The sequence below is a fragment of the Artibeus jamaicensis genome, unplaced genomic scaffold (genome assembly GCF_021234435.1).
Source record: "Artibeus jamaicensis isolate MK-2021 breed Jamaican fruit bat unplaced genomic scaffold, CSHL_Jam_final contig_447, whole genome shotgun sequence".
NCBI lineage: Eukaryota > Metazoa > Chordata > Mammalia > Chiroptera > Phyllostomidae > Artibeus > Artibeus jamaicensis.
The window spans coordinates 3,404,077-3,430,000 of NW_026521834.1; the positions used below are offsets into that span (position 1 = coordinate 3,404,077).

The 25,924-nt window shown below is 51.8% G+C and overlaps 1 protein-coding gene across 12 annotated transcripts in view; it reads left to right on the forward strand.

Moving 5' to 3' along the window:
- The window catches only part of KCNN3 (potassium calcium-activated channel subfamily N member 3), a 147,728-nt gene that overhangs the window by 107,786 nt on the left and 14,018 nt on the right, over nucleotides 1–25,924 (forward strand). For all 12 annotated transcript variants that reach the window (XR_005084855.2, XM_037162454.2, XM_037162455.2 and 9 more), the window contains exons 4-5: nucleotides 10,387–10,528; nucleotides 17,357–17,467. Coding sequence is in view for 11 of the 12 variants with exons in the window: in XM_037162454.2 (XP_037018349.2) it covers nucleotides 10,387–10,528; nucleotides 17,357–17,467 (253 nt within the window). In the remaining variant the exon portion in view is untranslated. The remainder of the gene's footprint in view (nucleotides 1–10,386; nucleotides 10,529–17,356; nucleotides 17,468–25,924) is intronic.

Below are 25,924 nucleotides of genomic sequence, written 5' to 3' on the forward strand. Positions count from 1 at the left end.
ACAAGGAGACCAGCTGGGGACACTGCTGCAGCGATATACATGGTACAGGATGCCATTTCCACTGGGGAAGTGGCAACTGGGACGGAGAGTCAGGGGAAGGTTTGAAAGAACTAGCAGAGCCCAGACGCACGGGACTGGATATGGGGTGGAGGGGGAGGAAGTTTGAGAACAACGCCCAGTGTCCTGCAGGCTTGCTGGACTCATAGAGCCACCCCACAGCACAGGCCCGCGACTCCTCGGAAACTGCCAGCCCCCCTACAGTGGGCTCCCAGTGTGGGTCCTCACAGGAGGAAATGGGAAAGACGCTGAGCCAGAGAAGGGGAAAGCAGGGGAGAGGTAAGAGAGGGGTGAGCAAGGCTCCACAGGAGAGAAAGACAGAAAGAAGGATGACAGAGAAGAACAGAGAGGCAACAGACAGAAAAGTAAAGGAGAGGGAGGAGGGGAGGGAAGGCCCAGGGGTGCCGGTGACGGTGCGGGCCAACAGTGCCACTCATAGAAGCCCAGTGCCGGGGACTTTGAGGGTACCCCTCCCCTGCAGTGGTCAGAGCTAGTCCTTCACCTGGAGCGCCCCCAACCCAACACTCCCCCCCATTTGTCCTGGGCAGTATGAATGTTGCACCCTCAGAGAAGGCCTCTGGGCACTCACCTCAACTGGAACTTAGCCTTTTTTTTTCCTGCTTTTGTGTTGCTCAGTGCCGACCTTCTTCATGGCCCTGTAAAGTCCGTGAAGTCTGGCGCATAGTAGGGACTCGTGTATTAAGCCCCAAATCCGTGCCAGGTGCCACGCCTGGTCTTCTGTTTGTCATCTCATTGAACTGTCAACAAGATACCACGAGGCAGGTTTCTCACACTTCATTTTACAGGAGAAGAGCCCACGAGGTGGAAAGGTAAGGCCTGACCGAGGCCACGCCCACCCTCGCGCCCACCCTCGCGCCCACCCTCGCTGCCGCTGCACCCCCTTCCAACACCGTGGAAGACTTGCTTCCCCTGGGAGCAGTGTTTGTTCCAAACATATTGCTTTTCTCCATTTCCATGCATTTTTATTAATTGCTCCCAAATCAGGAAACGTGGAGATATTTTTAATAAGGAGAAAGAAATATTGCAAATAGAGAAACTGACTCGGAAGGATTTGCCAGATGAGCCATCTGGTCTTTAACTTAATAACCACTCAAAGAGGTCGACAGCGCCCCCTTTATGAAGAATGGACTGTGGAAGGAATGGCAGCTGGCTTCCTTTCAAGGGCATGTCCATTGGCCAAGTGGAGGCTTCGAAGGGAACATCTTGGCTGAACAAGAAAAGAGAAGCACATGCGGAGGAAAGCTAAGCTGGTGTCCTGGTGTCAACTTACCACCAAGGCCTGGAGAGACATTGCATCCGGATGTGTGACACCAGGCAGATGTCCTGGCTGTCTCGTGGGACGATGCATGCGTGCTACCACCTCTCCGAGGAGGAGACGCGGCATCCGCGCGCTCAAACCGCAGGCACCCGCTGTGCCTGTCTGCGGCGTGTGGCAGCCCGGTCGCCGGAACTCCCGTGTTTTGGTGGTGGAGGTTTTCTCCCCGTTCGGAACTGGCAGAGGCCTTCTACCTGTGCTGTTAGCTCTTGGGCTAGAAATAAAAGACTAGATTTAGATTTGTGCTGGAAAGATCCAGGGCTGTTGCCTTGAATTACCTGGTGACGGAAATGTCCTTATTTTCTTAAATTCGAACAAAGCCAGCTCAAAAACTAGGACACTGGCCATGGGGATGAAGTGACAAGGAGTGACTTTCTGGGTGCATGTGTCAGTGTGGGCCTGTGGGCCAGTAGGCTTGCAGTCAGCCCTGAGTCTTCAAAGTCGATTATTTCACATTTTAAAATATCTAGAAAGAAAACTTTTTAAGGGCGAAAAGTGCTTTTTATTTGTCTCGCTGTAGCTGGAATAAGCAGTAGCAGCTCCAAAGTCACCATAGGCTGGTTATTCCTCAGCCAACTTTGAATTTCGGTGGTTCGTTTGCAGACCTCAGGCGCTGCTGAAATCCTGCTAACCTGAGGTTCATAACACCCTTACAAAAAGGCAGTTTCCCCTCTGGCCGGATGCGCACCCTCCCCAGTGCACTGAGGGCACTTGATACCTAGGAGCTGGCATGTTAAAGGTGTGAAGGCAGAGGGAGGAGCGGGAGTAAAACCCAGGGCTCCCTGGCAATGTCCCGCTGTGGTAAGAGCTTCTCGGGCTGCCTGCACAGGCCAGCACTGGCCAGCCCTGGCCAGCCCTGCTCCTGGCCATCGTGCTCCTGGCAGGGCCTGAGCAGGCACTTTGCGGAGCTGGGACAGGCCGGCCCCTGCCCGGTGCCCAGGTTCTGCCGCCCTCCCTCACTCCACACCCTGTGTACCGCAGCCATAGCACCGAGAATCTGCAAAATCGGGGGTTGCGGTCCCAGCTTTTTCATTTACTTGCTGTGAGAAGTTAGTTAATAACTCCCTTGAGCTTTTCATTGCTTCACAATAACAGCCCTTGTCTGCTGACCTGGTCCTGCTAGCTTGTGATAAAGACAAACGGAACCATCCATCCATTTGACAAATATTTATTAATCACTAGAGATACAGCAGTAAACACAGAAGAAAAGTCCTTTTCTTCATGAAGTTTATATTCAAATGGGAGTTGACAGTCAGTAACGCAAAAAACAGCCACACGTATGTCATGCCTGGCAGTGACATGCACATGGAGGAGAATGACCCAGGGACAGAAGGGGGTCACGGGGGGGGGGCAGTTGCAAGCAGGGTGATCATGGAATATCTTCCTGAGAAGCTGGCATTTGAGCAAAGGCCAGAAATCACAGGGGTGAGAGCCTTCCAGAAGAAGAAGCAGTTCATGCCCACACTCTGCACCGGGTCCAGCTGGCTGTGGAAAGAGCCATGCAGACCCCAGATGGCAGCACTGCAGCTGGTGAAGGGGCCAGAGAAGCCACAGGGGTCGGGGGCATTCTTTAGGCCCTTATATGCCCCGGCGAGAACTTCGGCTTTTGTTTTCAGGGATACAGAAAGTTTTGAGCAGAGAGGTGACATGGTCTGTCTGACTTTTTGACAGGACCACTCTGGTGGCTGTTAGTGGGTGGTAGATGGGGCTGCACAAGCAGAAGCAGTGGCCCAGGTAGTAGCAGCCAAGGTGTGGGGGAGCGGCCAGAGTCTAGACATATTCTGAAGGAGAAACAGACGGGACTTGATAGAGAGAAGAGGTTCACACCACAAATCCTGAGCAAGAAGGGGGCCGTGGCCAACCCAGAACACAGGACAAGGACAAGCAAAAGGACAGCCTGGTACAAATCACCGTTTCCCTGTGTGGCAATGTCTGCTGTCTGTTCTTCCTCCATGTCCCGTGTGGTGCCTCTGTCACTAGGAGGGAGTCTCAGATGGGAGGTGGCCCAGGTGGGAGGCTCTCGGAGAGGCAATCACGAGCCTCTATCTGTGTTACAAGTTCAAGGCTGACTGAGCCCTTCCACATTTGCCCCCTGCCAAAGCCTCCTGAGATAGGCAGGGGGATGTTATTACACCCTGACTCCCTGAAGAGAAGACAGACCCTGACAGTGGATTCGTTCAAGGTCACAAAGCCATTATGGCATGAAAGGCAGTCTTTCTGCTATGCCAAGGCCATATATATATATATATATATATATATATATATATATATATATATATATATATATATATATATACAACAATAGCCAACATTTTTTAGTGTGACTACTGTGTTAGGCACTGTTCTGTTTTAGAAACATCAGCTTATTTAACCCTCGACTCCAAGTGGGCTGGTACAAGTATTACCCCCTTTTATAGGTGGAAAAACTGCAGACAAAGTCACGCAGATACTAAGGGGCAAAACCTGGATTTGAACATTGGCAATCTGGCCCTAGAGCCCGTGTACGTCCACCCATGACGCCAAACAGCCTGGCGGCCTCCACACAAAACAGCGTGAGGCTGAGTGCCATGGGAGTTGAGACGAAGAGCTCACTTTGGTCGGGCAGGTCAAGTTCGAAGTTGAGCTGGGCCTTATAGGGTCAGTTAGAAGGGATCTGCAAGGACAATGACCGGCATGACAGGAGCAAAAAAGAGGTATGTGCAAGGAAAGCTTGGAGCACAACCACACTGAAGAGAAGGCTAGAGGAAGAAGTCAAGGATGCTCAGAGCAGGAAGGAACCAGGAGATGAGCCAGCCACTGAAGATGCCCAAGGACAGCGGTGTTCTGAGGAGGGAGGCCCCAACGGAGTCAAAGGCCACCGAGGGTCAGGTCGAGTACGTGTTGTCGGGTGCTTCACTGGAGAATGTGGCAAGCACGAGGCCCACAGCTCTTTGAGGGCAAGGGTTTGACCGTGTGAAGCTGGGGAACAGCTGGACAGTGAAGACAAGCAATCCGCTTGGCTAGAGTCCTGCAGAAGGCCTAGCTTGATTCCTGCAAGTTTCCAACAAACCAGACCCAGAACAAACGGCTGGAGACATCAAATCACTAAGATTCATGTGAAAAGAGTTAGGTCATGACTACTGTCAAGAAGCTGAGTTCTTATTAATAGTGCACACGGACTCCAAATCCAAGATACTTGGCAGCTGCTTTGACCAAAGTTTATCTGCCAGAGCGAACAGCTGCAGCCACCTAACATGCTTCACTGAATTCCTTTCACAGGACGGCAGGAAAAACAACGAGCAAGCTGCATTCGCTCCACAGATGTTTACTGAACAACTTTTATGTGTTAGGCTCTCACATGGTACTTAGAACAGGACTATAATGTAACTCCAGCATTAGACAAATGGGCCAATGGAGCAGAATAGAGGACCTAGAAATAGCATCACTTTCAAATACAATCTGTATGGCAGGGGACCACCGTCTCATGAGAGGCTCTGAGCCAGAGGCACCCAGGGAAGCTGCCTGACTCCCTGACCCACGGCACTGGTGAGATAGCAAGTGTTATTCTAAGCTGCCAAGTCATGGGGCAGCTGGTTAGGCAGCAACAGGGCACTAACACTGACCTCTTTTTGCTCGTTGATTTTAGTGTTTACCTTCAAGTCTGTAAGCAACAGCTTTGCATTGCTACTTCTTGATGCGAGGGCTTCACCATTCCCTCCCTTGTATAATTGTATTATAATTTTAATTAGATAAGGAATCAGTATTCGAATTACTCACTCATCACTGATTTGGCTCTAATCATAGTTTTGTCTTTGTAGTAAAGGACGATAACTTCTCCTTTCCTGTAGGAGCTTTTTTTCTGGTTAATTATCGTGTTTGTTCATTGGCTTAGTTTTGTATGTATTTATCGCTAATGCGACTGCAGACTGGCAGTTGTCTAAGTTTCTTTTCCAGATGTTCAGGCACATCTGGTTTTCTGTCCAATTTCATTTTCTTGGAGAAATGTCTCCCGGAGCCTCTGCCCTGCTCCAGTCTGGACCATGGCCTTCACCCTGGGCCTCTTTCCTCCGCCTTTCTCTGGTGCCGTCCACCCCAGGGTTCCTTCTTTTTGACTTACTCCTGTGTTTTGGTGACACACACCATTCCCTGGCTTTCTGAGAAAGGGTGCAGAGGAGGCAAATTTCTGAGAGCCTTGTATATCTGAAAATGTCTTCATTTCATTCTCAGACTTAACTGATACTCTGTCTGGTTTGGGATCCTGGTCTTGTTTGGAGAATTCTCATCTGGAGATCATTTTTCTTTAGAAATGTGAAGTCTGTTCCATGGCCCACTAGCTTCCAATGTTTCTGTGAAAAAGTCGAAATCACTCAGATTTCTGATTGTTTTATATTTGACCTCTTTCTCTCTCTCTGGAAGCTCCATAGTATCACCTCCTGCCCCCGGTGTTCTGAAATTTCACCATAACATGCCTGAGTGCAAGTCTATTTTCAAGCACTTTGCTAGGGACAGTGGGCCCTTGGTCTAGAAATTTGTGTCCGTCGATTGTGGGAAATTTTTTAATGATTTCTTAACGATAACTTCTTTTCTTTTCCTTCATTTTCTGTCTCCTTTACCGCTTCCTTCTTTTTCTTTAGTTCTCTCTTTCTGAAGCTATTATTATTTGAATTGGTAGACTGATTTTCTATTTTCTCTCCTATTTTCATTTCTCTGTCTTTTCCTGCCTGTTTCAAACCTTCCTCAGTTTATCTCCCAGCCCTGCAGGAAGACATTTTTGGTACAGCATGACATTCTTGTCTCATGGGTCCAATATCTTGTTTTATCTCTCTTACGGTGTTAATTATAGGATGGTTTTTCAAGAGTTTTTCTCTGCAAATGGTCTGTGTTTGATTCAGAGTTCTGTTTCTTTGTTAATTGACTGATTTGGTCTGTGTCTTGAATGCTAGAGACATTCTCAGCTATCTGGGGATTTTTGGCCACCTGCTTATTTTTAAAAGCAGGCGACTAAAACTCTTAGTTGTAGAGGGATCTGAGAAGGGAGCCAAAGCGGCACGTGTGTTTAATCCACCACCTTCACCCAGTTATGCATTTATCTTATAACATTAAAAAGTAAAAAGCCCACTATGGTACAAATCCACACCCTAATGAAAAATAAATAAGAATAATAACCCATCCCAAAACGCCATCTTTTCCTTCTTAGCCCCTAAAGAGGAAGAGGGAACTATTTCTTTCCCAAAATTCTCAATTGTAAAAAATAGCATGAAATTCATATGTGAGTTTGTGACAAGTGCAAACCTAAAAAAATTGTGAATAGGTTTGAATATAATTTCTCCCTTCCCCCACCCCCAGTGTGAGTCACCAGGCCCGCTCATCACTTCCTGCGTGGTGAGTTGCATGCGTGTCTCATCTCTATGACGATGCTCCAAGGCACAGGAGTGGCGGGTGTCTGTCCGATTCATCTCAGCATCTTCTAGAGCCCCTGCCAGAGGACAGATGGTTGGAGTCTGACAAATGGTGAATGAGTGCCATCCCCAGGAGCTGCTGGTCTTCTCCTCAGCACACACAATTAGTGCGAGTTCCGGATTTTATATGAAAAAGAAACCCAAAAGAACACTAAGAGAATTTAGACAAAAACACAGCAGTAAATCAAACATCAACTTTAAAAGGAGACAGATTACTTGCTGCTGCATGCTTAATTCTGCTTTGAGCTCTAATCTCCATGGATGAATAGAGTGGTCCATGGTCCTGAGGGCAGCCAAGCCAGGGAACAATTGCTTAAGCCTCAGGGTTTGCAAGGAAAGGGCTGTGGAACACATGGGCAGAGCAGAGTCAATGAGGTACATGGGGGATAGGCTGCAACTACATCCAAACCCCGTGGTTCAGCATTCAAGGCTCGCCACTGCTTCAACTTGGGCACCTGCAAACCCTCTAGTGGTCTCACCCTTCGGGGCTTGCTCTCTGCAACCAGTCTCGCATGCACCTGCTAGAGGAATCATCTCAGATACCATATGTCTGGTGTCCCTTCTTTGTCCACCAACTTAGAGTAGGCTCCTCTCATCCCTATATCAAGTAGATCAAATAGTTCTCTGGCCTAAACTTCAAGACATTGTTATCACTCCCTGTGGGGACTCTCTCCCCACGACATCGTAAATCCCCACCCTGTGTTTTTCTGTAGACTATTTCTCAGACTGAGAGCACCTGCCCCTCTCAGCACGCACTGCCGATACTTGGCGCACCTACTCCGGGCCGAGCACTGTGCGTTATTTTTCTTAATCTTCTATCAGCAGATAGGGAAAGTGGGTCACAGAGAGGTTAAGTCCCATGCCCACAGCCTTAAGGTAGAGCTGGGCTTAAAGGCAGTCAAGCCAAGTCCTAGACCACCGGCTTACCTGCTCCCTGTCTGCTGCCCCAACCTTACCACCCCACCTAAGACATCTTCCAAGAAATGCGTTCCAATGAACTGATGTCTGACCCTGACTCCATAGCATGTGTTTTCATGGTGACGGCTTATAGCATGGAGCTTTCTTTAAGTCTCCCCCTTCGGGGCCCACACACTCAGCTGTACTGAGTCTTGTTGTTTCACAGGCTCCAAAGTCCATCCGTCAGCTGCCCTTTCTCCTAGCCAAGAGCATGCCTGGAGTAGCGGAGAGTAAGGCGGCCTGAGGGCCTGGCAGAGTCCCGGGCTGTGGGGAATGGCAGCTGCCCCTCTAAACTACTTCAAAGCTGGGATGGGGCTGGCGCACTGGGTCAGGGGAAGGGTGCACTTCACCTTAGAGTTCAAAGTTGGGCACCACCTGTCTACGTTGCTCCAATGAGACCACAGGAGTAGACGTGGCCCCAGCCCTGGCCCCAGGGAAATGAGGCAATCGGCAGGAGAAGCCGCCAGGGACGGGGAGTGAGAGAGGCAGGTAAGGTGTCCAGCCAGCAAGCCCTGGGGAGGGGAATGACTGCTTGTCAGATGTCCCTGGAGTTCCAGGCATCCATGCCCTGTGTTAAGGCTAATGCCACCCCCCTATGGTTGCTGGTAGGAGACTCAAGTTGGGACTGGAAAGCCCACTGAAGACGTGCTCACTGGCATCTGCTGGGGCCGGGCTCACGAGGGCAGTGAAGGCTGCACCTGCACCTCCTCCTGGTTGTGCACACCTGCTTTCCATCTGGCTGTCCCACCTGTGTGTTTCATATTTTCAAACATCCTGCTCACCAGCTGCAGACTAGGCTTCCCAGCAGGCCGTGTCATTTTGTCATTCACCTGCTTAGGACCAAATCTCTAAGACCAAATCCAAACCTCACATCCTGGAACTCCAGGCCTTCCAAATTTGGCCTGCTGGTCTCTGAAGCCACTTCATCGCCTGATACTGGAGCCCAGGTGCCCTCCTCTTGCTAAACTTCCTCATCAGTCCCCAAGGCACACAGCAGTGGCTTCCGCCTCTCTGATACTAAGTGAGCACTTCCCGTGTGCTCTTGGGCGAAGTCTCTGTGCTCCCAGCTGCCTGGACGTTGGGAGAATTCGAGTTTCTATGTACAACATACCAGCTTCACGGCAGGCTGTGCCGTGTGACCCCCACCTGGACAGCAGGAATCAATAAATGGTGTCCGTCACTCTGCCTTGTGCCCACTGTCTTCTTCATGACCAGGAGAGCTTCTGCCGCCTCCAGACCCGTCCCCAGACGCCCCTGTACCTGCAGCCGTCCCCACACACCGACTAGAGGAGAGGGGAGGGAGAGCAACATTTGCCAACTGCCCATTGGGCCCCAGACCCTGCGGGGGTGGGGAGAGCACTGAGGGTAGTAGCCAACACTCTGGGGGCCCCCCGGGCCGACCCCACCCCTGGCACTTCATCCACATTGAGTTGTGTAAGCTTCTTAGTGACTGGGTCTGCGGACGAGGGCTCCTGAGGGGCTGTCTGCTCTGTCCAACCAGAATGGTTTGGTCTCCCAGACCCACGGCGACTTTCCCATCATGATCCCCTGAGGCTGATGGGGAGATTTTATCAAGGGGTGATGTTGATGCAGGACAAAACACTGAGTCCCTTGCGTGTCATCCAAGCTGGTTCGGTTAGAGAACATTCTGGGAAATGCCCGCCCGCCCTGCCGCCCCGCTGCGGCCCTCGGCCGGGGTCTGGGCTCTCATCAGGTGTCGCCGTGCCTGCCTGGAGAACAGAAGCCTCTGGCTGACCCTCCAACGTTTGGGACAAAGGACACTGTACTTTTCTTCCTGTCCCCACGGTGCCTCCGATTCATTAACTGACCTTTCTGCAAATGTTTGCATCCTCCGTGGACCCCCGGCCTGGGCTGAGCGCCCTGAGGCGGGGCATATCAGCACCCGCAAGGAGCCCGGCACACAGAGGGCCTTGGTGTGCAGGGAGAAGGGAGGGAGGGGAAGGATGGGGTGGAATGGGCATCGGGCAGAGAGAATGGTGGCGATGCGTTTTCAGCTGGCTCCTCCCAGGGCGTGGCAGCCACAAGGCCTCAGAGGTGTAGACGGTCTCTCTGCGGAGAGCCCAGAACCGCCCCAGGAAACAGCTCCACAGGAACCTGCCTGGCCCCACTCCATATGCCGGGAGGTGCCAGTCTTGGAGATCCATCAACCTTCAGGAAATTGCTAACTGTATTTGGTGATTTTTTTTTACATTTTCCCTGTTTGGGAGCTTGTGATTTTAGATTAATCACATCTACATACATTTAGACTGTCAGCTTGAAAGGAAGATCTAAATTTTATTACCATGTGGTTTCATCCAAAGCTATTTTACCAGCCCCAGGGGGACATCTACCACATGGCACAAACCATGACACAGCATTTGACCTCTGGGACCAAGCATGTGGTGAGGGGGGAGGCTGCGGGCCGGAGCTGGGGGCACGGGGTCGAGGCACCTTCTGTCTCTGAGAGAGATCTCTGTGCTGCCATTGCTGCTGCCTGCACCTCAGCCAAATTTCATTTCCTTCCCCACCCAGATTTGCCCCGGCCTTTGCTTTGGAGATGGCAGTTCCACGGACTAACTCCTATCCTCCCCTCGGCAGGTACCATGACCAGCAGGATGTAACCAGTAACTTTCTGGGTGCCATGTGGCTCATCTCCATCACATTCCTTTCCATTGGTTACGGGGACATGGTGCCCCACACGTACTGTGGGAAAGGTGTCTGTCTTCTCACCGGCATCATGGTGAGTACCTGCCTCTGCGCGTGACTCCTCCCCGCCCTCCAACGTGAGCTCAGGGGCCTTTCCTGGTCGGGGGTGGGGCCCGCGGCTGGTAAGCAGGCCAGCATGCGTGTCTCTGTACATGGAGAGGCAGATGTGAAGTCTATGATGGTTTCTTACTTTTTCATTTCCTTTTCCAAGATAGGGATAGGCCCTGGTTCCTGACAATGAGTGGTCTCTTCACAGCCTTGCTGAAAACGGGCTGGGCAGAGCCGACCCTCTCCCACCCGTACCACCCCACTGCCCAGTGTGCTCCCCCACAGTGAGCATCACGGCTTGCCGTCCTTCCTGTCCGCGGGCCGCACAGACCTCGGCACCACATCCGTGAGCTCTCAGAGGCAGGAACTAAGGCAACAGCCCTGAGCTGTGTCCCGCACTGGCGGGCCCCTGCTTTGATTCCAGGGCTTTGCACCAGCTGTCGATTCCCCCAGACTCTGGCGTTCACATCTGCATGTTGGGGTGCTGGGCTCCAAGCGCCAGGTCCTCCCCAGCTCTGGCGTCGGCGAGGCTGTGCCTCCCTCCCTCCCTTCCCCCAGCCGGGCTGCGTCATCTCCAGGCATGTTTTTCCTGCCTGTTGTCCTGCCACCTGAGCCAACACATTCTGTTGCCAGTCACATGGCTGTCACAGCACCGTGTGTGGGAGGGGCCTGGGTGGGAGCTCAGAGCTGGAGTCAGAATTCCCACTGCCTACCTCCTGGCGGACGCTGGGCAGGGCGCCAAGCCCGCCGGACGTGGTGTCGAGGAGTGTGCAGCAGGAATGGCAGGCCTGCCCCGCCCTCCTCGCCGGCCCGCGATGGGGACGGTGGCAACGCTTTGTGTTCACGTGCTTTCCCAGCATCAGGAACTGCACATGCCATCAGGGTTGGGGGAGTCCTAGTGTCCCCAACCTCCACCCCTGCTTCCCTGGCCAGGCGATGAGGCTCCTTGGCCTTCTTGAGCTTTAGGTCCAGGACAGGCGGCCACTGCCCTGTGCCCTCCTTCCTAGAACCCGAGAACGCAGGCTGCGGAGAGGACAGTGCCCATCGAAGCCTGGGCCCCGCCGAGGTGACGGCGGGGGTGAGGGTGCACAGGAAGTCTCTAGTTTGTCCCAGGTCTCTACGGGTGGCTAACGCAGCCCTTCCCAGGGGAGCTTCTCTACACCCCCATCACACCCTACCCATGGAGACCCTCCTTCCAGTGCCCCTCGGGTTTCACTTGTTCTCCTGGGGGGACAAAGGCCACCTTTGGAAACGAGAGGGACTTCCTTCGGCAGCGGAAAGGGGATTAGCTCCTCACCAGGGATGGGGGCTGCTGCCCACCCCACCTCAGCCTGGTGGCCCCCTGGGTGGCCCACTAGGACCAGTCTCTGCGACGAGCCCGTGGGGTTCAGAACAGGGACCCGGGGCAGGGGCCCTGCACACAGAGGGACCAGCGCTGCCATTTCACCACTGAGCACAGTCCTCCGTCCTTCCCCGCTGAAGTCCAGGCTGGTGCACCCTAGCAGGCAGGTCCTCCCCAACAGCAGTTGATGACAACAGGTTTAGCACCCAGGGTTGGGATAAATAATGGGTGAGTGTAAGGCCCCGGAACAAATACCTCCCGTTGGTTAGCAGGAGTCTGTCTGGCGCAGCTCCAGCTGTCACCAGGAAACCCGGGGATGATTCTTCCTTCCAGAAAGGAATGAAATGCCACCCAACTGAAGGCCAGAGCTTTCCTGTCTTGGAGCAGCTCCTGGGTGGTGGGCTGTGTGTGTTGGGGGGGGGGGGGCACTAGGTGGAGGAGCCCGCTGGGAGCCTCTGTTATTTTTAAATATCAGTGTTCTCCCTCTCAGCAAGGAGCTGTGCCCCATCCAGGAAGTGCCCCCCCCCCCCCCCCCCCCCCGCCCGCCACGGTTTCCCTGATGCCTTCCCTCTGGCAAGCACCTCTTGGCTTCTCTGACGAAGTGAGTGGGGCAGGCAGGGCCCCTGGGTCTCCTCCCTGCCTTCTGCTTGGAGTGTGGTCCTCAGCACCCTTTTTGCTCCTGTTCTGTAGCAGCTCCTTGGAAGGGAGTGTTCATTCCTTGATGAGAGAGTTGTGGTCCAAGTGGAAAGAGCAAGTGGATGAAGAGGGGCTGAGGCACCCCCCCCGCAGTAAAGACACAACTCCGTCTTCTCCACTTACTCAAACCCTGTTGCACAAACCTGCACCCCCCAAACACAGGAGCAGGGAGGTTTTCTCCATTCATCTCAGTGTTTTTATGCAAATTAAAGCCACTTGCCTCCCTCTGGGGTCAGCCACAGTGAGGAATACCAGTGGCATTTTTTAAACAAGTGTGGCTTTTGTAGCTGAGTCACTCCTTTTGCGGTTTCAGGGTTGCTGAGATTCCTGTCGTAGCAAATCCCTCCCCCAGCTTTCCAGCAGCGCGTTCATCTCTCGGATATTATTGCAAGTGCCTTAACTAAAGGTACAGCTTCCTGTTTGGTTGCCATGGACACCATGCAGGCCAAGACAAGGCCTGCTGGGGAGGGAAAGGAAAGATTTGTACGTGCGGGCTGTAAATAGTCTTAATCATTGTTTTCTCTTGGCAATCGCAGTAACGGTGTAATTATCAACCATTAAACAGGGTATATAATTGTCTGAACAATTTGACATTGTTGGCGCAGACCTGGTGTGTGTGTGTGAGATTTCACCTGCAAAAGCAGGTGCATCAAAGTCCGGTGTCTTTCCACAAAGAATTTTTTGATGACAGGTACGATGCAGAGAAAGCTCTCGGTACTTAGTCCAGAATTGGAAATGACAACGAAACCTACAGAGGTGCCTTCGGAGCTTTTCGGTTCTGCAGGCACACGGGAGACCTTTGGGACCCCCGAGACAACTCGCTTTCAATAGAGCCGTTTTCTAAAGCCAGACTCACTTGTGGACAAATTATGGACAAATAGACAAAAGCTTCCCGGTTGTCTGCTGCGGACACTGAGCTTCTCCCCAAGGCTCCATGAGAGACGCTTCTTTGAACTGCAGAAGGAAAGCGGCGATGAAGTAGAAGGGAGCACAGACTGAGTCACTTTGGGAGGAGGGAGAGGGAGGGCTCGGCAGAGATCTGCCTAATGTCAGTTTTGGAAGACGAGCCTCTCCCTTAAAGCACCTTGGTTTCAAACCAACTGATGTTATTTTAGTTGTTACGTGGAATCTGTTGCAGAAACAGAATCCAACTGTAAATCCTCCAGGCTTTTCTCCTCCATTTGTCACTTTCATTTATGTTTTATTTTGTTTTGTGCTCCTTTAGTTAAGAACACCTCATACTTTTCCCCTTGGGGTGCTTGTTTTTCCAGAGTCTAAGGTTTTCCAGCTGGAAATGTGTTTTGGAAATAAGAAGTGGAAGGAGCAGTGTGGAGGGGCCTGCGTATCTGATTTGGGTCAAAATCCTCAGAGGAGTTAGGCGTGTCCCCCCATGGCCGCCACTCACTGCTGCTCACTGCTGCTCCTGCTCACCATATACCTTGGATGGTAGGAGCTCATGAGAGGTGGACCCTGCCGCCCCTGCCACCCTCCTGTGGAAATGGGGGCAGAGGAGGACCAGGGAACCCAGCTGGTGTCAGCTGGGATTCAGGGCTTGGCCCATCTGAAGGCAAATGTCTGAGTCATGGATTATCTCCACAGTTGGACCCCATGGAAGTCGTGCCAACAGCTGCTGACCCTGGTGTGCCCCACCCCTCCTCTCTTCACATGCCCTCTGCCCACCAGCCACTTCTCAGATCCCACGCCAGGCCAGCATACACTCTCACACCCCGAGATCAGCCAAGTCCTCAGCAATTTGTCTCTTAAAACCAACTTGCATCACTGCCACATCCCACAGGTTTTCCCAGGCTGCCACCATGGGAATGTCAGACTATAAATGGTAAAGTAAAAGGCTCATGATCCTGAAAGGAACACAGGTGACCATCACATCACTTAGAGGTGAACACAACAGGAGGGTGGGGAATCCTATAACACTACCTTCATTTCCTCTCAAGAACGAAAGTTGACCATTAACTTTTTGACTTAGGCTCCTTGTCCTTCCTGCGTTCCTCTCTTAATCTCATCAACCAGTCCTTTTTTCTTATGCCTCGGCTTCTTCCTTTCCTCTTCCCCTGATCTGTTCCATGCTGTTTAGGATGGAGCGAAGCATTCCCCGTCTCAGTCTCCACTCCAGCTCCCTCTCTGGATCCTCTCTCTCCTTCCCTTCATCATTTCTCTTCCCTTCCCTTCCCTTCCTCTCTCCTTCCCCTCTTTCTCTCCTCCTTCTCTCTCTCTCTCCTTCTCTCTCTTTCACACACACACACACACACACACACACACACACACACACACACACACACATTCTGGAGAGGTCCACAGTCTGGATTTCAGCACCCTGCCCACCACTTTCTGAAGGTTGCAAGATCTGACCCCCATCTTTATAAGGTCGCTTCTTAATGGAAATGATCGAGTTAGGCTTACTGATTGGCAACTTCCCTAACCACATCCATATGATGGATTTTCTAAAAGAAAAGCAAAGTTGGGAGTATCCATTGATTTCTATTCAAGTTAGAATTAGGGATTAAGAGCCCAGCATCCTCCAGAGAGAGTCTTGGTGTGTTTAAGTAGAAAGAAACTGGGAAATGTCATCTAGTCCGCCCTGCCGCCTCCATGCAGAAACTTATCTTAACCATAGAAGACGGACAGCTCCCTGGTTAAAACACTCCAGCTAATTAGAAGCCTCCTGCATTCAAGATGCTGTGCTATGAGCTGTGGAGGGACCACGGAGCACTGTATCCTGGTGCTGGAAGTTCGGGAAGGTGGATGTTAGACTGTTTTGATGAAATTCCCTGAGTGGCATGTATGGTGAGCAGGGCAACTCCTGGCTTGTTATGCCCCCAGCTTTCAGAGGTGATGTCAGTGGGATTTTGCCTGGACCCAAGGAGACGAGGGAACACGGAGCCTGAGGAGAACCCTCTCCATTGATGTTCCGTTTTGACCTCTGCGATATAGCCCTCTTCTTGGGCTTTCAGCCCAAAGTACCTTTGGAATGCCATATAAAGGAGAGTGATTGTACTTGATCTGGTTGAGCAGAATTGAGCACACATCTGCCCTCTAGGACAGCTTCTTTTAAGCTATTTTTTGCCTTTGGAGGCCTGGCTAAATTGATTACAGCTACAGCCAGGCTGTCCAGCCTCCCATACATATCCTTTGAAAACTGGGCACAGAGTCTCCTGCAAGTCACAGACGGCAAGAAAACACAGCCATCTCCGAACAAGAAAGGAAAATTAGGTCAGAAAAGGAAGATTCACAGAGACTAAGTTCCTTTCATTTTGTTGGGCTAGAAATGGGTGGCCCATTGGCAGCTGACCAAATGACCAAATGTACCAAAACCATGAGATTATTTGGACGAGAACCCTTGTAAAAGCCAACTGCAGCCATGCCGAAATGGTACACAGACTAGCCTTTGCCAACCTGTGGAAAAGGAAAGACAGGCTATAAAGGAGGTAGTAGGGCACTGGTCTACCCACTTGGTACAGACAATGTACTTTTGAGACCATTCTTTACCATTTCTAACACACTCTTTTAGACCCAATACTGTTACTGATTGAGTCCTTCAGTCCTGAACCTCAACTGCTAAACGAGGCTCTGTGGCCACTCCAGTTGCTGTTGCAGCTGAGGATGAGACTGTTGACTCCGCCGATCTCATCGCCTCTTTCCCTGAGTGGCGGTCAGCATGGTCCGGGCCCCTGGGCAGGAAGAGGGTGATGGCTCCCAAGGAGAGCACGCTGTCTTCCAAGAGCCAGGCAAGGGCTGGTCTGGCTTCCGCTGCGATAGAAGAATCAGGGGAGGAGAGGTTCGCTCACCCCCCCATGCAGGCCAGTAAGGAAGCGTAGTGGAGGGGACTTGAGAGTCCGTGGGAGGGTGTTGGAATGAGCCACTTTCCCTTGGCTGCTCATTTCCACACAGCCAAGCATGCGCCCAGAGTGTTTGAAGAGAGAGCCCTGGGAAACTCTGCTGCTTTTACTGCCCACCTCCCTTGTGCCCCCCTGGAATGGAACTACCCGAGCAGAATAGGAACAGTGCTCTGGAAAATACTGAGGGCCCCTATGTGTTCTCTTAGAATTCTGGTTTGAGGCAAGAGTGTTGCCATCTTTAAAATCTCTGCATGCCGGTGAATTCATGAGCCTCCTGGCGAAAGCAAGACAGGATCACTTCCTGTGCTGAGTCAGAGCCTCTGTCTTCAGGTAGAAAAACTCAGCTGAGCAGTGAGCAGAATCGAGCAAGCGACTCCTGCCACTGGTGTTCCCCTGGCAAGTGATCTGGGGGAGAATGTGTTGCCTCTTTATTAGATTATTTTCAGGAAAACTCTCCCCCACCAGCAGGTGTTCTGTGTGGCCTTCTTTCCACCTGGGCCCCCCAGTCTGGACCTGGTGGCAGGGTCGAGACACACCTGAGGGAGAGTGGGCCTGTGTGTGCACCAGACCCTCTGTAGTCCCTGCACAGCCTGGCAGGTGACCAGACCATTGTTCATTGTTTTAAATTCCCCAAAGCTTCAGCCACACTCAGTGTCCTGCTCCATTAAGAGCCGGCAAGTCCTATGAAGACTCAGCTTCCCAGAAGTCAGCTCTGCAGCTAGGCCAAGGGCATTGCAGACCCCTCCACGGGTACAGGGATCAGGGCCTGGACAGGTTTTGTGGCTTTGGCCAGCCAGAGAGCTCAGGTTCCCCCTACACTCCCAGAATCCCCACAGTGGTCACCAGGCACGCTGAGTCTTCCACCCGAGTCTTGCCTCTGAATGATGTGCTTTCTCCCCATCCTCTTGCTGTTGTCCCGCAGGGTGCGGGCTGCACTGCCCTCGTGGTGGCCGTGGTGGCCCGGAAGCTGGAGCTCACCAAAGCGGAGAAGCACGTTCACAACTTCATGATGGACACTCAGCTCACCAAACGGGTAAAACACCGCCATCCACATCTTCATGGGGGACTTCAGACAGATGTGGAGGCCAATCAGAAAGGAAGTAGTCACGTGGAGTGGGCTGGGGACCCCAGACACCGGCCACCCGCCTCCACTAAATGGGCACACGCCTCAGCACTCCGGGTCCTGTGTTCTCTTACACGTCCGTGTGCCGTTCAGGCAACCGAATCGTTTTCCCGATAGTTAAGTCTAAAGCATATGGTGGTGTAACCTGCCCCCTTGCCTAGAGGTGATTGAATAAATTACCCCACATGAAGCAATGGTTTGTTTATGCTCAAACATTTTCATGATTCTCATGAGGAAGGGCAGTGGAGACTCTTAAAATGGTACTGGAAATGTATCCAAATCCAGGCCTTTAAAAAATCATTACAGCCATTGCTGTACGGCCCACATTCCCAAAGAACATCATTTTCCAACTTTCCCTTTTGGGTTTTCCGGTTAACGTTCCTACGTGTCCCCTCAGTGGAAGTGGCTAAGAAGGGTGCACACTGAAAACAGGCAGGAACAGAGAGAGCACTCAGACTGGACAGCCTGACACCCCGCAGGGCTGCCAGGGAGGACGGGCCCATCCAGAAGGGGCAGAAACTAGCAGGCAGGAGCGATGGCAGCTCTGGCGGACCAGTCTTTGTGAGCTGCAGGCTGAAGGAAGGTCATCAGAGGATTTCCTGCAAAATCCCCTCTTTCCGAGATGGGCAAGAATTCAAACCCTGTGCTGCAGTCTTGGCCGCCCCACCAAGTGCTTCTCATGCAGGACTGGAGCGGGTGGAAGGGCCATAAGCGACTTGACTTGGGTTTGGGTTTTTGAAAGCTGGAGAACACGTTCGGCGATCGATGCTGCCGCGCGTGTGCAGTGCAGTGTGTAGAGACAAAGGCAGAAGGGAGAACAGAGAGAGAGAGGACAGTGGCGGAGGGTGCGCGAGCTCTCGGAGAAGGCAAGGGAGAGTGCGTGGTTGCCACGGCCTCTCCAGTTTCTCAGTAGACTTACTTCTGGTGCCTGACTGTTTGGTCTTTGATTACCTGTGCTGGGTTCTCTAAAGAGCCCCCTCCGCAGAGGTCGCAGGGAGGCGCACAGACAACCCTTCTTAGGTTGCCGGCACACAGGTGTTTGCACAGCAGCTCCTCGACAGTGATGCTTTGTCACAACATTCGTGTGGTGCCACCGGGACTTGATTCTGTGTATGGTAGCCTGTGGTAAAATCGGTTTCCTTATACATCTTTTCATCTCAGTTCCAAGAACCTGTTGACAATGTTAAGTGAAGACCCGCTGCATGTGGTATGTAGCGGACCTGAGCTGTGGACTGGTGGAAGAAAACAGCCTGTGACATCCAGGCGGCAGAACTGCGCCCGCGCGCAGGCCAGCCGGTGTCACCCCCAGCCCCGCTGCTCTCGTTCAGGCCTGCACTACACGGGCAGAAGTTATGCCCAGTCTTGAGCAAATCATAAAAGTGACTGGAGCACCTAAATGCAAATATGCTTGTATCTACTCTCCTGAAGCGACTTAGCCCAGGAGTGAAGGGCGAGAGTTCTGCCTCCGAAACCTTCTCAGAAGCTGTTTCCTTAGAGCAGAGTCATCAACAGTTTCTCCGTTCTGCTTTGCTTTTTGAAACCAAGGATGTACTTGTATTTCATGCTATTAGTTTTGTCCTCTCCATTTTCCGCCATGTAAATCAGGCTGTAGAGGGAAATAAGCCAAGGGAAGCCAGCTCCCTCATATGACAGGAAAACAATCAATTTTTCTGCAACACAATTGCAAAGGAGATGAGATTGTGGTTGCTAATTTCAGTCTTTCAGGAATAATTCTCTAAAATTCTCCTCAACTCAGTCCACTTAACTCCTTCAAAAGTATAACTGAAAATCAAATCAACAAATATTCGTTGCTCACTCATGGGTGCATGGCTCCTTTTAAATCAAGTCACATCTCACTTTTCTGAGAGAACGTAAATCTGTTGAAATGTTCCTTTAATGCCTACCGTCTTTTCCCAGAGAACCAAGCAATGTGAAGGGACCGCTCTGGCCGGGGGGGGGGGGGGGGGGGGGGGGTGGTTTCCAGGCCGGTGGGACTGGGACTCCGGAGGTTCCGTGACATAATCTTTTTTTTTTTTTAAGATTTTTTTTTTTTAATCTTTAGAGGGGAAGGGAAGGAGAGAGGGAGAGAAACATCAATGTATGGTTACCTCTCATAAGTCCCCTGCTGGGAACTGGCCTGCAGGGAACCAGCCTGCAACGGGGTATGTGCCCTGACTGGGAATCGAACCACGATTGTCTGGTTCGCAGGCCCGCGCTCAACCGTGACATAATCTTGATTGAAGGGAACTGGCTGGGTCTGCTCGGAGAATCCCACTTGCTTCCCCAGGGATGTCTTGTCCACCCTCTGTCCTTTCCACGCGGCCCCGGTGCGTCCGGCTGTGGTTGCTTATGGGTCTAAGGGGGGCCGGGCCCAGTCTGATCGTGAGGTCGCAGGGAAGGGTCTGGTTGTGGGAGGGGGTGGTCATGTGTGATTCCTGCCTTCTCAGGAGTGGACAGTTTAGTTCCACAGTTAAAAACAATCTCTTACCAGGATATGCAAACTTTATCCTTCAAACAGCTAAGCAAAAACAAAAAGAGGAACTGAAACCTTTTCATCATAAAAATATTCAAACTGTCTAGCGTTTAATCATCCTATCTATCTTGAGTGCTGGCTTTGACCCAGCCTTTACTGTGAGTCACAGGGTCTTTATGTGTTTGTTGGGGGAGGAGGGGTGCCTGGGGCGCAGGGCAGGGCCTCGGTCTCTGGTCCCCTTGAACCCGAAGCTGTTCTTCCCTCACTCGTTCCACTTGCCAGCCCGGCAGCAGCGTCACGCCCGTGTTCGGGGCCGTTAGGTTTTCTCACAGGACTTTACACTGTTACCACCACTGTCACTGAAATGATAATTTACTGCTAACCTCCGGGCCATTAGATAATATGTATATAAATGACGCCCAGAGAGACTGTAAAAAGATGTTAGTTCCCCATCTTTTCTCCCACTTGACATGACATGTCCCCATCTCTCCGTTCCACATAACTACACACCAGTCACAGGGTCACCCATTCTGGGGACATCAGGATGGGTAAGGGATGGTCCCCTGCACATCCTTCCCGCCTGCCCTCAGAAGGCACCTCCCTTTCCAAAGGCGAGGCAGGCTGCCCAGGGACGCGGGAGGCTGGAGAGGCGCCGCGGCGAGGAGACGCTCTGCTTCCCGTGCCTGCTGCACGTCCGACCCTCGGCAGCGGCCGGTGTGAGCCACTGGCTCAGGGCGTGTCTCTGTGTCTTGCCACAGGGGTTCTTGCTCCGAATACGTCATCCAAGCACATTTCCCGTGAAATTAATGAGGAAGACCAAAACCAAACCCGATTCCTCCCTAAATTAGCTCCTTCTCCTGACTTCCTGGCCAGCTTATGACGTCAGTGAGTGCCTCATGCCTGAAAACTCAGCACCATCTGGACCCAGGGAGGCACGAGCGGTTTACGGGCCTGATTCGACCTGCTGAGGCCGAGGCCATCCTCGCATGCGGGGCTCCCCAGGCCCTCCGCCCACCATCCCTAAAGCCGCCATTGCCCCTGTCTTGCCCGATCGCAGCTGCTTGCTGTCTTTTCTGCTCCCGCTGGGCCTCCCTCCCCCGACTCACCCTCCACTTCGCCTCCCTGCGGACCTCCTTAGACACTAAGACTTCATTCTGAACATATCAGTACCCCGTTCAGAAACCTTTAGTAACCCCGCTGCACCCACTGAACAGTGCTAAAGAAAACTTCTCTCTAATTATGAGCATATGTCAAAGTTTTTATCACAATCCTGCTGGAAAAGCAGAAATTTTTGTCCAGCAGACCAACTCAAAGGCTTACTCATGGTAAGACATTTTATAGGGAAAGACAGGCACCACTGTAGTGCCAGGTGCAGGAAGTCTGGCGAAGGGACACTAGATTCAGGACTGATAACTGGTTGGTCCCAAGAGTGGATTCCCAGAATAGGTCTGAATGTCTTTAAAAGTTATCAGACAATCGACCCTGGCTGGTGTAGTTCAGTGGATTGAGCACGGGCCTGTGAACCAGACAATCACGGTTTGATTCCCAGTCAGGGCACATGCCTGGGTTGCAGGCCGGTTCCCTGCAGGCCAGTTCCCAGCAGGGGATGCACAAAAGGCAACTGTACATTAATGTTTCTCTCCCTCTCTCCTTCCCTTCCCCTCTAAAGATAAATAAATAAAATCTTTAAAAAAAAAAGTTATCAGACAATCGATTGAGCAGTTACCAGGAAAGCTAATTCCTTTCAGAGGGGGATTGTAGATTTTGCTGATGATAAGGGTTTTGTCCCACACCAGACGGGACAGTCATCACAGAAACTGAGCTTGTGAGCTGGGAGGACCCTCAGGGCTGTGCCTCTCGGCCCAGTGAGGAGTGAGGCCAGGCTGGCTGTGCACGGCCAGCGAGGTCCTGGCGAGGGCAGCAGTCCGTTCTCAGGCCTGCGGGCAGCTCTCCAGCCACCGCCCAGCAGGTTCTCCAGAGTGGTCAGTTCCTTGAACCTCAGCATGGGGTTGGGATCCTGGCCTGCTGCTGAGAGGAGCCAGGTTATCCCAACCTCACTGAGCATCGCATAAATATCAGTATAGAATCAGCCACCATTCATTACCGTGCTGCTGTGGGGAAAGAGTTCAAACTACAATTTGGAACCATGGAGATTCTTCTTGCTCCCTGCCCTAATTTCCCACTGGCGACAGGGGTGGAGCCCCCACTTCAGGGCTGGCCACTGGGTGAAGTGAGCAGAGAAGCCTGGGGAGGGAGTGTGGAAAAGGGTGGGAGAGGAAGGGGAGAGGGTGTCAGAAGGGAGAGGAAGGAGGCCGCCCTGCAGGAAGCCTGTGTGGCGGGGGTGGGGGTGGGGGGCGGCGGGGCCACCAGAGGGGAAGGCGGGCCAGCCCTGTTCCCCAGCTGTGTCTGAAGGACACCTTTGGTCAGGTGTCTGAAGACAGACAGAGCTGGCTTTAGGTTCTCAGGTTGTGATGTCCACAAGCTCTCGGCGAATCTGAATGCAACCTGTGCAAGTCCTCCGAGTCAAGTCGCACTTACCCTGCAGTCTCCCCTCCCCTCCCCCTGCCCCCTGCCCCAGCCTCCGGGGCAGCACCCTTTCCCTGGGCAGGATTCCTGGCTGCACAGCGGGCGTACTGCGAAGTCTTCCAGCCGGCATGGGTGCCTGTCTCATCCCGTCCTGTGTTCCACCTAGAGCTCTCAGTCCCTTTGCAGTGCCCAGGGGCATGTTGCCCTGGCAGAGAGGGGCCTGAACAAGCCCTGACGTGGGCGACGTGGCCAAGGGCTGGAGGAACAGGCTTGTGTGTTCCATTTAGTGTTCTCTCTTGTTAGCAAGGAAGGAAGAGAAAGAGGCTGACGTTTATTTGGTGTGGGGGGAGAATATTAATGAAGGTACCAGGCATTGAAAAGCACTGTGGCCACACTCTCATTTAATCAACTCTACAGTCCCATTTTATGACCTGTAGCATCATCTCTAGACACCTTCCTGCCGAAATTTTCTCTTGAAGCATTTATTACCTGACGCTATGTTATAAACTACATGCTGTCCCCACAAGATTATACGCTGCACGCGGGCTTGAATGTTACCGGGTTGTACATCTTGGTTCCCTCACTTCCTGGAACAGTGTCTGCCCCATTGTAGGGGCTCGGTAAAAACTTTTCTTATTCATTAATAAGAAAATTGAGTCCCAGAGAGGTTTCATAACAGGTCCAAGGAAGAGATAGTAATTTATCTGCTTGTGAGGATTTACTGAGAGCTAAGAAAACACTGTAAACAGAAAGTGTTTTGCAGAGCCTGGCACACAGTAAGTGCTCAGTAAATGTTAGCTGTCACTATTATTTGCGAGATCTTATTTGGATGACTTCTTTACTCAACCCCTTTCATCTTAAAGCCCTTCCTAAAGTATGTGGGTCACTGAATCCAGTCCTTGGCCTTCATCAGAATGAAAATGTACATTCTCTTTGGTAGAGAATGTGTGGAGAGGAAACAATCAGCTCTTGGGCTTATGGGCCTGGTGAACTGGACAACCAGCTTCCACGCACAGAGGCCCTTTCTCACCGCCCTGAACCCATCTGCTGGTGACCAGCCTTGCTCAGGTTTGCCCAGTGCCCTGACCCACCCCACCCCAGGACCACCTCTAAGCCCTGGTGGCCCCTCCCACCAGGAGAGCTCAGAGGGTCCCCAAGCTCCCATCCGGGGCTCAGCGGACCCCAGGGAAGGCACAGGACCTCAGCTGTTCCCCATCTAATGATGCTTGTCAGCCAGGTGAACTGAAGGGAGACCCTGGTCACAGTAGCGGTTACTGTCCACCTGGGAAAGCACAGTGCAGTTAAAAGCCTATTTCTTCTTCTCTAGCAGATATTGATCTTCTTAGCGTTGTGCCAGGCTGTTCACTGGCAATTCATTTCAACGTCAGCACCAAGGCTCATATTTAACATCACTTTCCAGAATACTCAGGGGTGTCCTGTTCAAAGCGATAAAGATGACGCGGCTGCCTCTGTGCACCGCCCGGGCTGTGCGGGGGCCTCAGAGACTCACCTTGGGCTGACATTACATATGGGATGTGGACGCCCTGTTCTGTCATTGCTGAGTGAAGGCCAAGATGATTTAGAAGCTTCTAATGTCCTTTCCAATTCCTTAATCCTGGAAAACAGGAAATAATTTTGTTTGTGTAGAGATGAAATCTAGCCGGGTCTTTCTTCAGACCTCATGAAAACCTTCTGCTCTTCTTGGACCTGGTTCTGCTTTGACCTTGCCGTTGGCTGGTTGTGAGTCTGGCCCTCACATCCCATCTCTGAAGCTGTTTCTTTTTAAAGAGGGGTTTAGGCAAGATGATAATAATCAACATCAGTTTGTTTATAGTTCATAACTCTTAAGTTCATGTTGACTCAGTTTGTCATTTTGAACTTTACAGTCTCAGTCTGTGTCTCGGTTTCTTCAGCTATAAAATGGGGGTAATATCAATACCTGCCCGACAGGGTTGTACAGATGACCCGAGTTCACGCACAGAAGGTTTGCAGGCTTGCGCCTGGTAACGCTAGCCGTTGGCTTCACCATCAGCACCGTTATCACTGCCTCATTTGGGCATCATAACAAGCCTTAAAGTCGGGATTCATTTTTCCTATCTTACAGATAATTGTTTAGTCCTCGACTACTTAACAGCTGCTGGGGCAGGAATTCACTTGCACACTTTTCGATTGCAAACGCCTGTCCCACACCAGATGGAGACCATGGTCAAAGGCCCCTCCGTGCCCGCGCCGACACTCCTTCCCCTTCTCCATCCACAGAGGAGACCCGTGGACCTGGGGCCCTGCTGGGTCCTAAATACAGGGCAGGTCTTCCCTGTCGTTCCTCTGTGAGGCTTCCCTTGGAGGCGAAGCGCCGGGGGAACTGAAGGTCACGTGTCCAACCACCCCCTGCAAAAGATAGGGGTACATGCTATGCAGAGGGAAGGGGTTCTATTCCGTGTGGCCTGGTCGCCGTCCACTCTAGGCCCTGGGCAGAAACCTAGATCACCCCCTCTCCCACCTTCCCACTTCTCACCTGGACACTTACTATTTCTAGCTTATACTCACCATTACCTGCTTCCTTTACAGCAAGAAATTAACAGGGGTGGGCAATTAAGTCCTTAAAACCATTTTCACAGTGGATTTTTACTGAACAAAAAAAGCAATATATTTATGTCACTTAGACATTTCTGAGAAGACTTAGCTGTTCTTTTAAAAACATCGCTTCTGCGCCAGCGAAAAATGTAATCCAACCTTAGTAATAAATTTTTAAAACACACACACAAAAATTATCAGTCTGCAAAATGATGTTTCCTAGGCCTTCCCGCATGTCTCAGTATTTTAATGACGTCCCATCTGTTGCTGTCAGTCTGAAGAAGCAAGCCTGTACTCTCCAGTTTTATTAAAAATCCTTGCTGGCTAGTAACGTGATTTCTACGAGGCTGGCCTACTTACTTCCAGGCCCCGGGCCTGTGGGTCTGTGCCAGTGTATGCGGCCGATGGGAGTGGGGATGGTCAACCAAAAATCTGTTTAGTTTGTGCTTAATAAGAAGTGTTTCCTTTTGCTCTTGTTACTAATTGCTGAAGATGTCTGTGTTTGGACTGAAACTTTGTCCCCAGCCATCTGGTTGCCACTGATATGTCTCATCTCAGTCTCGGGCCCGGTGATATCAGCGGTTTCCATGCCAACAGATGACAGCGTCATCTGTTGAGACGTGTGATTGTGGCACACAACGAAGGAGCTGGCCTTGGGAGAGCGGCAGCTCGGCTTTCATACCAGACATCTACACTGATTCTCAGATACCGGTTTCATTATTCCTGTTTAATGCCACGCACAGTTCCACGTAAAACTGCAGTGGAAGTGTTTTTGGCCATTCGGGGAAAGAAAC